This window comes from Galeopterus variegatus, unplaced genomic scaffold (assembly GCF_000696425.1).
Source record: "Galeopterus variegatus unplaced genomic scaffold, G_variegatus-3.0.2 Scaffold2764, whole genome shotgun sequence".
Classification (NCBI taxonomy): Eukaryota; Metazoa; Chordata; class Mammalia; order Dermoptera; family Cynocephalidae; genus Galeopterus; species Galeopterus variegatus.
The window spans coordinates 74,890-92,122 of NW_007728875.1; the positions used below are offsets into that span (position 1 = coordinate 74,890).

Genomic DNA, 17,233 nt, shown 5'->3' on the forward strand with positions numbered 1-17,233 from the left:
CAAAGTATGGCCTATCAAAATCATCCCCCGCCCTTCCAACCAATCAGCCACCGCCCCACATACTAACCACCCTCTCCCGGAACTCAGCTCTCTGTAAATGTATGCTTCACCCTCAAATAAAGCGGAACTTCTCCGGTGAACTGTCAGCTCGGGTCCTGTCGTTCTTTCAACCAAGGCCTTCCTCTCCCCTGCAGTCTCAAGCAACTTTACACAAAGGGCACAGCTGTGACTTTTGCCAGCTCCTGCTCTGTGCACTCACCAGGGCCAGCCTTAAATTGCTCGGGCTCGAAACAGTCCGAGCAATGCTTTCTTTCTCTCATCGTGGCTTCTCCCATCATCATGCACTCCATAGGTCTCTCCTCCTCTTCCCCTGAGTTCTAGTAGCCCCGCTTCTAGTAGCCCCGCTTTTTAATAGTTGTAAATTGGCTGATTGTGAGAGAGACTGACACTGGGGACCATCTATTCTGTCATCTTGATTCTCCTCCCAGTAAATTTTTCACTGAAGTGTGAAAATTTCAGCTGATTCTAACAGCCACTGAGGTGTTGACATCTATTGATTGCCTTTTTTTCATTCAGTGCAAGATCTTCCTGCTTCTTTGTATGATGAGTGATTTTCAGTTGAGTCCTGCGTATTTTCCTATTATGTTATGAGACTCTAGATCTTATCTAACTTCTGTTTTAGTTGGCTTTCTCTGACACCACTCTAGCAGGGAGGCGGTAGAAGCCCAGCTTTCCCATTTGGCTCCCCTGACATTTGAGTGTGACATTTGAGGGGTCCTCATTACTCCAGGCAGAGGTGAGAGTTCTGGTTCCCCACAGGGTCTCTGCTGGCACCATGGGTGGGTGGCATTTTTACCACTGGGAAACAAGTGGTGAAAGTCCTGATTCTCCTCTAGACCTCTTCTGTACCCCCCTTAGCAGGGAGGTGCTGGGTGGGTGTGAAGTCCAGGTTCCCCATGTGGTCTCCATGGATACCACAGGGCCAGCTCCTTATAGGCTGGCTGGAATGAAAGTCCCCGCTCCCTCCTCAGCCTTCTCTGACACTGTCCTGGTGGTGGTGGTGGTTGATGGGGTCAAGGCACCTTGTGATGGCCTCTTGAGGGTGGAAGTTAAGGCTCCCCACTCAGCCTTGGCTTGTGCAAGTGGCAGGGGGCAGGGGGCACAGTGTTTTCTGTGGTGTTTGACTGGACTAGAGCAGTATTGTTCAAAAGTCTTCAGTCTTTCTGGGCTACCCCTTTCCTGTTCCTTTGGCTTTTTTTTTTTTTTTGCCCATACTTATTAGCATTTCTGGGTTACTGGCATTTTCAGCTCCAAATCTGGAAGATATGAGGCAAAAACAAAACAAAACAGGGAGCATACCACACCCTGTCATTCCTTGGATCTTAAGGCCCCTGGCCAGTCTGCCTAATTCTCTCCACCTTTCCTATTTCTTTGGTTTGTTTTACATGTGTCCAGGGATTATAGTTGAAATTAGTGGGAGGAACAGAGAAAAGAACCTCTATACTACTGTCCCACAAGTGAAAGTCGTCTATTATTCTTTTATTTATTTATTTTATTGTGGTAAAATATATATAACATAAAGATTGCCATTTTAAGCACTTTTAAACACACAGTTGCATGGAATTAATGTATTCACAGTGCTGTATGACCACTACCCACCTCTATTTCCAAAACTTTTTTGTCATCCTGAACATAAACTCTGTGTCTGTTAAAGCATAATTTCTCATTATTTCTTCCCTCCAGTTTCTGGTAACCTCTAATTTACTTCTGTCTTTGAAATTTTTTTCTTTGTAGTTTATTTTTTCTTAAGTTACACGTGATAATTATATATGCTTATGGAGTGCAATGTGATATTCGGGTACATTTACACTGTGCAGTTATCATATCAGGGCATTTAGCATACCCATCACCTCAAACATTTGTCACCTGTCTGTGTTGGGAACATTCACCATCCTCTTGACTAGCTACTTGAAGTTATTCAGTAATTTGTTGTTGACTGTAGTCTCCCTGTATTGCTGTAGAACGTTAAATCTTATTCTCCTGTCTCTCTACAATTCTCTATTTTTTAAAGCCCACATTATCACAGTTTTCTTATATTGTTTTGTCTTTATTCTGATTCCATCTTTTGATAGTACTACTGGTCCTGAAGATTTTGAAGATGCTGTAGAGCTCCGCATGTTGATATTAGCAAGGCATGTGAGAACATTCCCTTGTGGGCGAATCTAGGCTAGGTAATAACAGAGCCATATTTATACTCAGCTGAACAGCTACACCTGGAAAATATTGATTAATGGATCAGCATCAGTCTCCAGGGGAGCCAGCATCAGTCACTGTGCCACAGGGCACTGTCTTAGCCTCGCCTCTGCCTCTTCCAAATTCCTACAAACAGCTGAGATAAACATCCAGAAGGTATCTGCATCTCAAAAACTGGGAACGATAGTTAATATGTAGGATTACAAAATCAAGATCCAAAAAACCTTGATAAAATAGCATTATGAAATATATAACATGCATTTTGGAAAATAAATGATATAATGTGGTGTAAAGGGCAGAGCTGGTCTAATATTGGATTTTAGGGAGCAAGCAAAGAAAAAAGAGGAGGTAAGTACTTATAACATTAGAAATTAAATAAGAAGCAAGGGAAACTGATATTAATTCAGCCTATATTTTGGACCAAGCACTGGCACAAGCATTTTGTAAATGCCAAGGACTCTGGCACAATCGTAGACTGTATTGACGGGAGTAAGTTTCCAGAGTAAATGAGGGAACTGTCACACTGTGTGCTGAGAAGCTCTGATAATATGTGGAATATTGTGCCCAAGTAATTGGAGGTGACAAGTATGGTGAAGGGGCACATGAAAAGTCATTGAAAAATGTTTAATTTGATAAGGAGATGGGTAGAAAACATGAAAAATATCATGTAGAAAAGAACAATTCATTCTGCTTAGCACCAGAAGTGTAAGATAGTGAGTTCCCTGTTAGTGCAACTATGTAAACATTGGGAAAATGACGAGCTATTAGAAATAAAACAAAGCGGTTCTTTGTTCTGGGTGGGCACTAGACCAGATGACCTGTAAATTTCCTTCTGAGAATCTGCTGCAGCTATAGACTGAGTTAGAAAGAGAATGGCAAAGCATTAATGTCAGGTGGTCTAGACTCACAAAACTGAGCACAGCTGGCTTGGCTTTAATGAGGTCCAGACATTAGTAAGAAAGAAAAGATGTTTTTAGTTAAGATAGGTTCCAGCTATTATCTAAGGAAACAGGAAATTCAGAGTTTTTTAGGAGAGATGTGTGCAAACAAAATCTGGATTGAAAGTTTCCGGGGGGCTATTATTATTCAAACAAAAGAGCCCTGGTTTTTGATTATGGAGTTTAAAAGTACTGGGATATGGGCATTATAAGAAAGGCACCTGCTGTATATTTTTAAAAATAACTTCCTGTGGGGAGATATCGTTTCCAAATTTAATTGTGAATGACAGTGGAAAAAAAAAAATCTGCTCAATTTTATTTCAAAATACTTCTAAAAAAGTGAATGAGGTTGCCATCTAGTGACTGTTTTCTGGTTTTCAACTTAAGAGGCTCTTGAACATGGGTCTTCATGGCAGTGATTCTAAAACCTGGCTGTGCTTGTTATCACCTGGAAGTTTTCTTAAAATACAGATTTCTAGGACCCACCAAAGAATCAGAATCATTGGAGATGGACCTCTAGAGGTTGTGCTTTATTATAAAAATCTTCAGATGTCTCTACTGGACCTAGTCTGCCACCAGTGTTTGGAATTAACTGCTCTGGGGCATACTGTGTGCTGGATGAATTGTCCAGTCCTCACCTACTTGTTTTAAGAACCTGGTTTCAGGCACATACAACTTGGTGTTGCATCTTTGTATGTGATATATAAAATAGGCTTGGAACTGCTGGGGATTCACCCCACTGCTATACACAAAGATACACAACCAAAGATGTTTATTGTAATGCTGTTTATTGTAACTAATTATTTAGTTAATAATGATTAACTAAAAATGATTTAAATGTCCATTGGTAGGAGTTTGGCTAAAAAAACGACGGTATATCCGAGCAGTGAAATTCTATGTAGCTATTTTAAAAGAATGGGTAGCCATCACATACAATTTTTATTTGTCAATCATGCTTCAATAAAGCTGAGAAACAATGTTATGGACAATGGCAAAATACCAGTGGCATTAAGATTTAATGTAAAAAAAATGAGGGTTTTAAATAGAGAACAATTGGGAAAACACTAATACTTTAGTAGTAGACTGAACAAATTGCAGTAGATTTAAATAATAACATTTAAGAATATTTAGTAATGTGGCAAAATGACACATTAAGATAACAGAGCAGGATAACAAAAGAGTATGAAGTAAGATACCAGTTTTCTTAAAATGTATATGAAAAGTGTATACTTAGAAAAAGGACTGGGGGCCGGCCCGGTGGTGCACTGGAGAGTGTGCCGCTTGGGAGTGTGGTGGCGCTCCCGCTGAGGGTTTGGATCACATGTGGAGACCGGTTCCCGCTCACTGGCTGAGCGCGGTGCAGGTGCAACACCGAAGGTTGTGATCCCGTTACCGGTCAGTAAAAAAGACAAAAAGGAAAAAAAAAAAAGAAAGAAAGAAAAAAGAAAAAGGACTGGAAGGAAAAATGTGATGAAACTGTAATTTTTCCTTAGTATTTTTCTATGTTTTTATGTAATTTTACATGCTGAATTTTTCTTACCTTTAATAATCAGAGAAACCATAAACATCATTTTGGAAAAAAACACAAAACATGCAAATTGATTTGAGGCTTATTCCCACATGATTTTAGTAAGTGCTAGATGAACAAGCAAGAGTAAGCTGAAATAATGAAGCCTGCTCATTTACTCAATTATCGCTGCAAGAACCACGTGCCACGCTGAAGAGTCAGAAGGGAGACTCGTTTCCGTTTGGGGGGTTACGGGGGCTTTTGTTGTATTCTCCATCTTCGTTGATCCCACCAATCTCCTGCCCCTTGTTATAAAGCATGATGGCGCAACTGAGGGGCCCTTCCCTGGGGGGAGCTCCTTTCTTTCAAGAACCTGGATCTCTGTGGAGGAGAGAGCTCCAACAAAGACAAAGGCAGAGTTTACAGAACACTCCATATTCATGGATCACTGCTGAAAAATTCTACTAAAGCCTCTATTAACAGGGAAGGATCTCCCAGAACTCACACTTTTGAGCAAGATGAGGCAGCAAACCCAATCTCAAATCAGCACGTTGTGACTTTTGCTCTGTGTACTTTCAACTTTTGCTCCTTCAGTTCCTTGTTTGTTTTCTTGTCACGCTTTCTGTTCTGTCTTTTGCAGAGAGACATAACTTTGAGCGGTTGTGGTCATATCCTGTTAGAATGACTGATTTGTATGTGACCTGTGGCACCCCATGGTTCTATAACCACCAGATTATTTCCATAGAATAGTAAAGTGGGGAAGCTACACATACACTGTGTGAACAATTTCTGTTTCACAAGAGCTTGTCCATTTTTGTATGGCGTCTTGTAAATACCCTTTAATTTATATTTTCATTTATTTCTTGATATAAAATAATCCACAAGGACACGTTATCTTTTCATCATAGACTGAAACATTCCCACAATGCCAGATTAATACAGGGAAGGTCTGGACTGGCCAGAGAACTACAGGCGACCCAGGAGACTGACTTGAAGGTCACCAGGAGAGACACCTGTGCTAGTGACTTCAAACTTTGGCTTGTATTAAAATCACTTGAAAAACCTGTTATAAATAAAAATCCCTGGACCCCATTCACAGCCTCACATCCCAACTAATACCCCATCCATTCACTAATGCAGTGTTTCTAAGACTGGCCCTGGACCACCTGCATCAGAATCACTCTTTGCTACATATGCAGCTTGCTCTCTTCATTTAACACATTTGGGGTATCTTCCAGAGGTTCTCTCTCTTTATTGTTTTTTTTTGTTTTGTTTTGTTATTTTGTTTGTTTGTTTGTTTTTTGGTGGCTGGCCAGTACAGGGATAAGAACATGTGACCTTGGTGTTATAAGGCTGCACTCTAACCACAGAAGCTCCCTATCTTATTATTTTAAGTAAAAATTGTTTAAATTAAAATGGCTTAAATTCTGTTACTCATAATGATCTACTTAAAATTCAAATTTAGCAACAGCCATACTTCTAAACAGGAAGCATATATCCTATACTAAGCCTTCCTCACAAATTTATAAAGTATTGTTTATTTAATGAAAAAGAGCAGACTTGCAGCTCTCTTGTCCTTGTTATCTAAAGTCTAAAACGCATATGTTCAGGTAGATTTTCTTGCAGATGTTATGTGAGTCCACTCGTTTTTACTTTTTTCTCATGTAGGTTTCTGGCCTTGAGATTGAATTGGAGTTTTGTTCTCCATTCTTCCCAGACTTCCTCATTAAGGTTTTCTAATCCTTTATCCATTCTCCCCTTTTCTTTCTGCCCCCAATTCTCTTTTCCATGACTTTTACCCAGACCTGGCTATTTCTTCTCCTTTTCCTTTGGGCCATCTAATGCTATATTTTAACACCTAGAAGTATCAAGGACCTGACTAGCAGAGTTTACCTCATTAGAAGTCATTTTTGAAAGGTGGGCTTCTATGAAAGCATCATAGTGTCTTTGACACTTACACCGTCTTGAGCTCCTACTTAGCTTAAAGCGGGTGGGAAAGACTGAGTGGGGAGATGACATTATGTTTCTTCTAGACCACAGCAATAGCCTGTGAGTGACCTCCTCATGACTCCTTCCTCCCAACTCCCCTGACCTCTTCTTCGCTCATTATTTCCAGTCTGCTGAATGGAGTAAACTTTTTAAGCTCTAAAATACATCTAGTGTCATGTAAGGTCATCAAGTTGTTGGAGTGAACAGGACTAAAGCTATACTGGGACCTGAAACTGCATGGGTTCTGCAAGATTTTAAAAGGACACATTTTTTTTTTCTTGGCATTCATTCCTCTGGGTTCCCTCTTTTCCCATGGTTATTTGACATTTTGAACCTCGGTTATGGGGCACGATGACATTATGTACATGAATGTAAAGTTGTTTTCCAGCCAGCCTGAAGCTGCAGACTCGCAACAAGGCACGTACTATCCAGCTGGACCCTGAGATAAGGACGGGAGCAGAAACCACTCGGAGTCTCGGCGAGACTCTGCACCTGAGACCTCATGAAGCCCTCGCTGCTCATGTCCCCTCTTGCTTTTCATTTCCCACGTTCCATTCCCTCAGCCCCCTCTTTAAAACCCCTCAGTAAACCTGAGTCTTGGAGATGGTTATAGTCTGGCCCTTCTCCTTCAAGTTTAAAGGAAAGACGGGTGAGCCTAACATCTCTCTCAGGTCAACAGTGTAACTGAGTAAAAGCTGACTTCCATTTTCACCAACATTTGACTTTTGAGTGGTTTATTTTTGGAAGGGGGCAGGCAGCCGGACCTTGTGCCGGTAACAGACTGTGAGGCTCTTATTTATTTGCTGAGACTTACTGTCTGCAGCCTCTCTAAATGTGTAATGCCCTGAGGGAAATGGATTTTACTGTATGCTCTCTCTTCCCTTCGGCTAGAGTTCATCCCCTTCCTCAGAACCCCTACATCCCTTTATTGATATTTCTATTATCACCACCTTCTGCCTTATATCTTTTGTATGCCTTTCTCCTTGACTAAATTGCAGTCTTGATAAAGGCCAGGAGCATCTCTTTTCTTCTTCTTTTGATCCCCACAGAGTTTTATAAAATGTGTTCACTCAGTAAATGTTTTTCAGCTGAGTTGAATGTTATGCCAAACAGGATCAGATATCTTGCCCTGCCTTGCTGGAGTTGCCAAGAACAGATTAACTAGGGCTGCAAAATCGAGATAGATATTTACAAGCAGAGAAATCTGGAAGGTGAGGTTGGAGGGAGTAGCAGGCATGCAAATAAATGGCAGCCTGCAGTCCCCTCCCAGCACTGGTAACAGCGACCAGCAACCTTTTCATTTTGGGCACAAGGGGGCAGACTACGTCCATATAAATCATCTCTTATAAGGCAGCTCCATGAGGCTGAGATTTTCTGCCCTATTTTGGAAATCTATGTTTATTTTTTTTAAAAAGTGAAGATAGTGAAGCTTGATGGCTGAAACATGGGTTTGGATGAGTCACAGGCCGCACTCCTGACTGCAGGCTGTCCTTGTGGATATCTGGTCCTTCTCCACGTTTGAACTAAGTCCTCTATGTCTGCATCCGATAGCAATGCATCGCAGATATCGAAACTTTTCTAGTTTCCCTTAAATGGATGAAGAAAATATGAACATAGTCCGTGTTTTGAAAAAATATCCGGGAACACTCAAGTTTGGAGAGATGAAACAAAATCTGATGAGAAAAGTGAAATGCAGTTTTTCCACTAGACAGCAGACTAGAACAAATGACCTTTGGAAGGTCCCACCTGTAACTACCCAAAGAAAGCATTTGTTTTCTCCATCAGTTCATATTTCTCCTTTACCACATCGAGTGATCAGCCCATTCAAATGTAAAAGTCTGAGACAGCCTGGAATATAAGCAGCAGACTGATTTCAACCCATTTATTTGCAATTTAAATTCTGATACAGCTTTCTTTACTTCATTAATTGCCTCCAGTTCCCCCCCCCCCCCCCACTGGGTAATTTATAAGAAAAGAAGTTTATTTGGCTTGCGATTCTGAGATGGTTGCATCTGGCACGGGCCTCAGGCTGTTTCTACTCCTGGCAGAAAAGCGGCAGGCAGCGGGTGGTTACAGGAAAATCACATGGCGAGAGGAAGCAAGAGAGAGAGGAGGTGCCAGCGTCCTTTAAACATCAGCTCTCATGGGAACTAATACAGCAAGAACTCACTCACTACCCCACAAAGTTGTCTTTTATAAAAGAAACAAAGTACTAGGAATAGATTATTCTGAAATTCTGATGGTGACATTGGGTGATATGTTAAGTCTTTTCATTGATACTGATGTCTGCTATGTCCAGAAGATGGAGAACAAATAAGGGAAAGAAGTATTTCTTGTTTTCAGGTTCTAGTTAGCATTTCCTTCAAGTCTCTCTCTCTCTCTCTGTATGTATAAATATACAGTAGATATATGTATATATAGTCTTGTGCCACGTCATGATGTTTCCGTCAATGATGGACCACATACATGATGGTGGCCCCATAAGATTATAATGGAGCTAAAAGGTTTCTATCACCTAGTGACATGGTAGCTGTTGTAATGTCATAGCATGAGTACTTTATTTCTGTATAAATTTAGTGTAACCTAAGTGTACAGTGTTTATAATAAAGTCTACAGCAGTGTACAGTGTCCTAGGCCTTCACACTCACTCACTGACCCACCCAAAGCAGTTTCCAGTCCTGCCAGCTTCATTCATGGTAAGTGCCCTGTACAGGTGCACCATTCTTTATCTTTCATACCATATTTCCACTCTACCTCTTCTATGTTTAGATACACAGATACTTACCATTGTGTTACAATTGCCTATGGTATTTAGTACAGTAACATGCTGTACAGGTTTGTAGCCTAGGAGCAACAGGCTATACAACATAGCCTAGGTGTGTAGTAGGCTATACCATCTTGGTTTGTGTAAGCACACCGTACGACATTGGCACAACAAAGAAATTGCACAACAAAGAAATTGCCCAACAACGCATTTCTCAGAATGTATCCCCGTTGTTAAAAGATGCATGACTGTACATATGTGCGTGTGTGCATCTACACACATATACTCACACATATTCATAGATGTGCATGAACATATACACACTCCATCCATGTTTGCATGTTTGTGTATATACATATAAGTCTATATACATACATTCATGTATGTGTATTATGTACGACTATCTATGTAATATAGGACAGTATAGTCAGTGTTTAAGAGCAAAGACCCTGGAGACAGACTCCCTGGGTACAAATCCTAGCTTACCATTTGGGACACTTATCTACGATTTTGTGTTTCTGTTTCCTTATCTGTAAAATGGGGATAATAATGGCACCCATACTATAGATTAGCTGAGCAGATTACAAGATTTAGCTGAGCATGGCACATGATAAATATGTAAATCATATCAGCAATTATAATTTGTGTGTATGTGGAGAATCTAACTTATTCCATAGCTTATATTGGCACTTTTGTTTAGTAAAAAAATATCTTTTATCTACCTAATGTGGGAATTCGGGCTTTAAGAGGCTCTATTATGTTGTATGACATTGATTTGTACTCACTTTTGCTACATACATTATTCAACTCAATAATCTAGGAGCTGCACAGAATGTGCCAGCTGTAATTTCTGCTGTTTGGGAACTTACATCTTACAGAGATAAGAGAAATAAGATGCACTTTTCTTTTTCTATCTGCTACCTCTCCCTTCCTCCTTCTTTTGGCTCTCCTCATTTAGAAGAATGTCAGGAATAGAAAGGTGTATCAATGAGGAATTCAATCTAGTGATCAATTACAAAAAAAGGGCAATGGCTTAACAAATAGGAAATTATTTTTTCTCACAGAACAAGGACCCTGGAGGCAGGAGGCTCATGAAGCTGGTTCAGTGACATCTGTATGATGATTTTGTCCTTTCCCTCATGGCCACAAAATGGCTGCTGTACCTCCAGGCATCATGTTCATATTAAGTCAAAAAGAGGGTAAGACAGGAGGAAGAGAACTTATATAATTTACCAGCTCTATAAGTTCCTCTTCTCGGGAAGAGGCAAAGCCTTCCAGAATTCTGCTCCCCTCCCCTACCAGGAGATTAGGTCTAATTTCCAGAATGGTCACAGGCGTCATCAGCTGGAAAAGCATCTATACTAAAAGATGAAGGAAAGAAATAAGCTGGAAATGTTTGGGGATCAGTTGATGAATATTATCTGTCAAATTAAATCTTTGTTTCGGGCTTCGCATTTGTGTTTCTCCTCAAATCCTCCCTGCCACCTCCACCTTATTTTCCTCTTTGTCTGGAAGGAGGTAGAATTGAGAAAAATGATAGTGTGGAGATTTGTTTCAGAAAATAATATTTGCCTTGTAAGAAGTTATGAATGTGCAGCAGAGGGAGGAGCGTAGAAGGATATGAAGTAGGATGTGTTTATCAGAGCAGAGGGAGGTCCGGGGAGAAGGCAACGCCGGCTGGCACAGCGCGGGCTGGGGGCGCCTTCAGACCTTATCCGGAGGATTCATCTCACAGGCACCGCCTTTGCCAGAGGCAGAACTCGTCATGTTGACTCTGAAATGAAGCACCCCAGACAACAGAGCTTCCTACAGATCATTTAATTACAGATTATCACAGAAAGATATTGTTTATTTTCATCTCTACAGGGCAAACAACACAGCAGGCCATTTGTGACATTCACAAACTATTTTTAAAGGACACCTATTCAAATGTGACCAGTTCATAAATCTTTAATGAGTTTTTTTGTGTGTGTGTTTAAAAAGACTGTTATAGGGCCGGCCCGGTGGCGCACTGGATAGTGCGCCGCTTGGGAAGCGCAGTGGCGCTCCCGTTCACAAACTATTTTTAAAGGACACCTATTCAAATGTGACCAGTTCATAAATCTTTAATGAGTTTTTTTGTGTGTGTGTTTAAAAAGACTGTTATAACTTCGAATAGAGTTTTATACTATGATGATTAAAATAGCAAAAATTCAAAAAAAAAAAAAAAGACTGTTATAACTTCGAATAGAGTTTTATACTATGATGATTAAAATAGCAAAAATTCCCACAAGGAGACCAGGCTCCTTGGCTAACTCAGGTCCCCACTCTGTCCTCTCTTCATCGGGTCTGCTGTCAGCTGCTCTCCTTCACCATCAACTCACAGAGGACTGGGTATTCGAACTGCTACCCTGCTGGGAATTCCTAGTGGACTAGTCACCATCACTCTCACTGGAACTGCCACTGTCGGATGAGTCACTACTGTCGTCCTTTTCAGAGGGGCCAAAACTCCTGTTGGAATGGGTTTTTCTATAACCCCAGGGGCCTTTCCTTCGTGGCATACCCTTATTTCGTACAGAGTTATTTTGTCTGTGGGGTACGTAGTGATTTTCTCTGCTGTGTGTTATTATATTCCTGTTATTATTGGGGCCATTATGGGAACCTACTTCATTTTTAATTTCATTATCCAGATCATGAGAAGGAATGACCAGACCCTGACTTTTGCCCTTACTAGAAAATCTTTGTTTTTCATTCAAGGTCACTTGATTCCTATCAGAGTGTTGTGTACCTTTTCTAGCACCACCTTTGCCATTTTTTGGAATTTCATTATAATTGGTACTTTCAGTTGCATCTCTGCTGCCTTCTTTTCTTTTCTCTTTTGAAGGTGCCGGAGGGTAGTGAAACTCTACTTTCCCTTGGTGAGCATTTTGGCTGCCGGCATCCACTCTGTTTCCTTCTTTGCCAGGGAGTTCCTTAAAATTAGTACTGCCTGTGATGTCATTGCCGCCCTCCACCAGGCTAACGTCAACAGCATCTGCTTCTTTCACTGTTTCTTCCCTGGTTCCAATAGTATTTCCACCACTTTCTTCTCTCTCTGGGATCTCATTATAACCTGGCCCTCTTGTGTCAGGATTGATAGTCTCAGCTTCACTTGGGCCTGAAAACCCTGTCTGAATATCTGTACCTTCTGGGTCAGAACCAATAGCTCCTTCTTTGCCAGGAATGACCTTAAAAGGTTGTCCATCCCCACTGAAAGGAGAGATATCATTGTCTTTTCTCTCTTGAATATCTGTGTAACCACTGCCTTCAAAATCACTGGGGATTTTTTTGACTTTGAGGAGCTGTTTTCGATAGTCAGCGTTGTGTTGGATTTGATGGGTGCTTTTGTTTTTTACTGGAGTATTCCGGACCTGGGGATCTCTTTGATGAGTCTTTTTATCTTTTGAGTGGGCTTTATCGAACTTCACACCTGCTGGAACTTTGCTCAGAACATGTCTCGGTTTGTTCTTTTTATTTTCTTCCCCCGAGACTTTAACCACAGCCGCTGGCCTCATTACGTGTAGCATGTTGTTTCTGATGAGAGCTGCGCCATATTCTTCTTGGTCATGTAGTCTGCTGATAGCATCATCTCTACCCTCAACCCTTTTGTTCTCAGTGGATTCAGTATAAAGGGACATCTTTAGGTCATCGTAGGCATTCTTTCTGTCATTGATACTATAGCCTTTATTCAGTGTCTGTCTATTTGCAAAAAAATTGGGGGATTTACTGCTTTGGTTATTTTCATTGACTTCAAAAAGGGGCAAATCTTCTTCTCTTTCCTGGACGATGTTTTCTTTGGATGATTCTTGACTTCTCTTGTCAAAATGAAGAGCAATATTGTCTTTGTTTTTTTCTTCCTGTTAAAGTACAATTTTTAACATAAAGTGATTATTTTGTGTTAAATTTTAAAAATCTAATAATTCCTAGGTAATATAAAAAACCTACTGCCAGATATTTAATAAAAAGAGTCTATTAACTTAATAGAGGTTTATCGGTAGATATCAGTCTGGAATGGCCAAAGCAGGTTTCATAAGGAATGAGTAATGAGCTGGTCTTGAAGGATGGGTACGATTCAGATACGTGCAGGGAAAGGGGTGAGAATATTTTAACAATAAGTGGCATAGTCACTTGTTTAGAAACAGGAAAAAATCAAAAGATAATATGAATAAACCTATATGGCGGGAGTAAAGAAATTCTAAAGGAGAGAATAAGAAATAAATTTGGAAAAGTTGATTAAAGCCTGATTTTGAAGGAGGACCTGAATTTAAGAACATCGTGATTAAAGAGTGTTGTCTTCATCCTGTGAATAGTGAGTCATTGGAAGTGAAATGGATTTCATATTTTAAATCAATTATTCTCTCTCTCTCTTTCTCTTGCCCTGTGCCCTGATCGTAGCTGCCTAAAGGAAGATTTTCTTTTTCTTCTCTTTTTCTTTTCTTTCTTTCTTTCTTTCATTTTTTTTAACAGAAAATCTGCAAATTGAAGAATCTAGGTAATACTCAGCTTCTGACATCCAAAGGATTTTGCAGCAAGTTTTGCAATTCCAGTTATTGTCTAAAAAAATTCATTAATTTTGTTCTCTCCCTTATTTGTCATGAAATAAGATAAAACTGATAGTCTAGATCAATAGTTCTCAAATTTAGCATTTATCAGAATTATTTGGAAGGCTTGCTGAAACAACGATTTTTGGCCCCAATGGCCAGAGTTTCTGATTCAGTAGGTCTGAACTTACAAATTTATTTACAAATCTCAGGTAATGCTGATCCTGTTAGTCTCGAGACTACATTTTGAGAACGACTGTCCTAGATCATAAGCTTATGTAACAGAGGTGCAGGCAAGAAAAGTCCCTGAGAGAACAATAGGATGAGAAAGAGAAAGTGGAAGAGGAGAATACAGTGTTTATGCCTGTGTCTCAACTTGTCCTTTTTTTGGTGGGGTGTGTGTCAGGGATGGAGAGGGTGGGGATCTGTGAAGTGGCTGCTTTATAGTCTGCACTTTACCAACCTGGGGTGCAGCCAAGTTTCAACAAGCTTTACTGAAAGATGTGGTCAGGGAGAAAGAGGGCTTTCTCCGTGGCACAGTCTAGATGTGGAAGTATCTGAGAGTCTGGTCTGGAGCTTTCCAGAGGATGTTATCATAGAGGGAGCTGGGTGGCTCTAGAAGGAGCAATGTTGATGGAGCATGCACGGGGACAAATGTGAGTCATCCCCAGAGAAAGAGGGGTATAAATTGCCCATGAGAGGAAAGAGAGGCTGAATCACCACTGATTGTATCTTAAGCTATGGTAGGCAACGACTCTTCTTACGATGCCAGCAGGGCACGCAAACCACAAGTGGTTGGCAGCATTTCCTCAAGTCTTCCTCTCGACTATGGTATAAACCATGTTTGTACATATGGTGTATGGTATGTTGTGCATGGTATGAGCCACACCTGGATGCCACCTTAGAGGGAGAAGGAGAGGAAGTGAAGATCTATCTAAAATAAATTTTGATTGGTCACTCTCTCTCTTTCTCTCTTTTGGGCCCCAGATAGAGGTACCATCCTACTTGGAAGACTGTTTTTATTCCTGTGTCTTATTATCTGTTGGAAGCAGTGGGGAAATTGTTGAATCAGCTCACACTTGAATCTCAAGATAAAAATGGTTTATGGAAGTGCTCTCGACTCTTAGGAATCTGGCTAATAAGTGGTCTGCAAAACTGCCAAATTGTGGTATTTTCAAGACATATTTTGAAATGATTTATTTGTGGAAGTTGTGACACCATTATTCACTAGTTTTTTATATTGGTGGGTTGATTCTGAAAATCGGTAAGATTTTGCTAAGAGAAAAAAATAAACTAGAAGCAAGCTTCGTAGTGAGTTATTTCTGAATAACAAATATTTTAAATATTTAACTTACTTTAAGTCACTGTGTCTTGAAGAATTTTACTTGGACATTCATATTTTCCTTTGCAATCAAGTTCACTTACTCACTGCTAACACAATCTTTTGAATTAAACAAGTGGGTTAGACAATCAGTAGATTATATAGTAATCCTTTTCCAATTTTTTTTTTTTTTTGCTCTCTGAAGTGGGAAGTTTTGTTTTATTTTTGGTGCTTCGACTGCTTTTAAAAGAGTAGCATGTATACTAATGAATTGTGTGCATTTCATTAGAAGACTGAGGAAAGTTCTCTTAAAAATGGAAGCTTGAAACGTGAAACTGTGATATGTGATAGTTAATCACTTTTGCATTGGAGAAAATATTTAAAAATAGAAAAAAACCTTTGATTTTGCATTTGCTTATGTTAAATGATTTCTGGTTGCACTGTTGACTGTATGATGGGCTATGTATCAGTTGGCCGATCTGCTTTCCTATGCTCTGGTTTTCTGTCTCCATGCCTGCGCTCATGTTATTCTGTTCATGGAGAATGGCCTCTCGCGCTCACTTTTGTTTGCTTAAATCCTACTCATCCTCCAAGGCCCAGCTCAATTGTTTCCCTTATGTAGCTTTCCCTGAACACATGGCCAGGATCTAATTTAATTTCTTTCTGCTCTAAGCCCCTAAAGCATAATTTTTTTTTTTTTTTTTTTTGGTACCACTCACATAGCACCTTCCATGTTCTGTCTTGGGTTATAATGATTTTTGTAAGTGACATTTGTTTCTTTTCTAATTCTAAGATCCTGGAGAGAAATAATAAAGTTTTCTCAATCATTTTATCTCACATAGTATCTTACACAATAGAAAAAGCTCAACATGTTTGTCACAACAAATAAATTGTAACTTATTTTAACAGGCAGTTAGTTGTAGTCTTAGAGATGCCATCTAAAGAGGAAAATAACATTCTGCACGGAAACTACTATTACTTCCATGAGAAATGGAGCCAGATTTGGGAAAGTAAATAGTCCTTTTGATGATGGCATTTTAAACTATTTCTAGCTCTCTGGCCAATGAATCTGCAAGAAGGCACTGAGTGAAAAGAATTATTGTTATCCCAGTGACAAGGGCCTCATTCTTTTCTCTGAGCATCCCAGCACATTAATGTGGGTTGATCTCTTACTAAGACGTTTTCTGATTCTTTTTTTGACAGTACAAGATACGTTTTCTCTTGAGCCAAGTCGAATTCTGTTTCTGACGAGTAGTAATACGTCTTGCAGCCACAGGAGGGCGCGCGGCAGCCAGCTCCTGAAGCAGCAGCTTGTCCTTTTCTCTTCTCTACGTAGCTCGACATGTTTTCCCTGACAGCGAAAACACCCTGCTTCCTCTCGCAGGGTGTATCAATGTTACTACCAAATTTCAATGGAAAAAGAGCAAGTAGAAATATTTTCAGAGAGAAAGGCAGATTTTACAATATTCATGTCTGATAACTAAACGGCAAAACTCACAGCGTGAACATTCAGTCTCTTTTAAGTTTGCAATTTTGGCCTTAGTAATATTCAGTTGAGGTAAAGAACAGAAGATTGTTAGTTCTTAGAGCGGAATTTTCAGAGACTGCCAGGAGAAATCGTGGTAGGCAGAAGTAAGCTGCAATTTGGTGACATGCAAAGCTGAGAGGATTTGTTTAACTTTCTGGATGCGTATGGAAAACTAACTCCGTGTAAACAGGATTCCCTATTAAGACCTGTTAATTGCCTTTCCTTTTTCTCCATCATTTATCACTTTGCTCTCATGTGCATGTGTAGGAAAATATTGTTTGCTGGTAACAGTATCCCAGAATTCTTACTCACTTAACCCTTTGAACGTTCCCGACCAAACCATTGCTTCATTTGGAGGAAGACATCACATTGAA

General features: G+C 40.1%; 1 protein-coding gene across 1 annotated transcript in view; it reads right to left on the reverse strand.

The window, feature by feature from the left end:
* Nucleotides 1-11,862: 11,862 nt before the first annotated feature.
* LOC103598862 (matrix extracellular phosphoglycoprotein-like) overlaps nucleotides 11,863-17,233 on the reverse strand; it is a 10,924-nt gene continuing 5,553 nt past the window's right edge. The window contains exon 2 of the mRNA XM_008582915.1: nucleotides 11,863-13,326. Within this exon, the coding sequence (XP_008581137.1) occupies nucleotides 11,863-13,326 (1,464 nt within the window). The remainder of the gene's footprint in view (nucleotides 13,327-17,233) is intronic.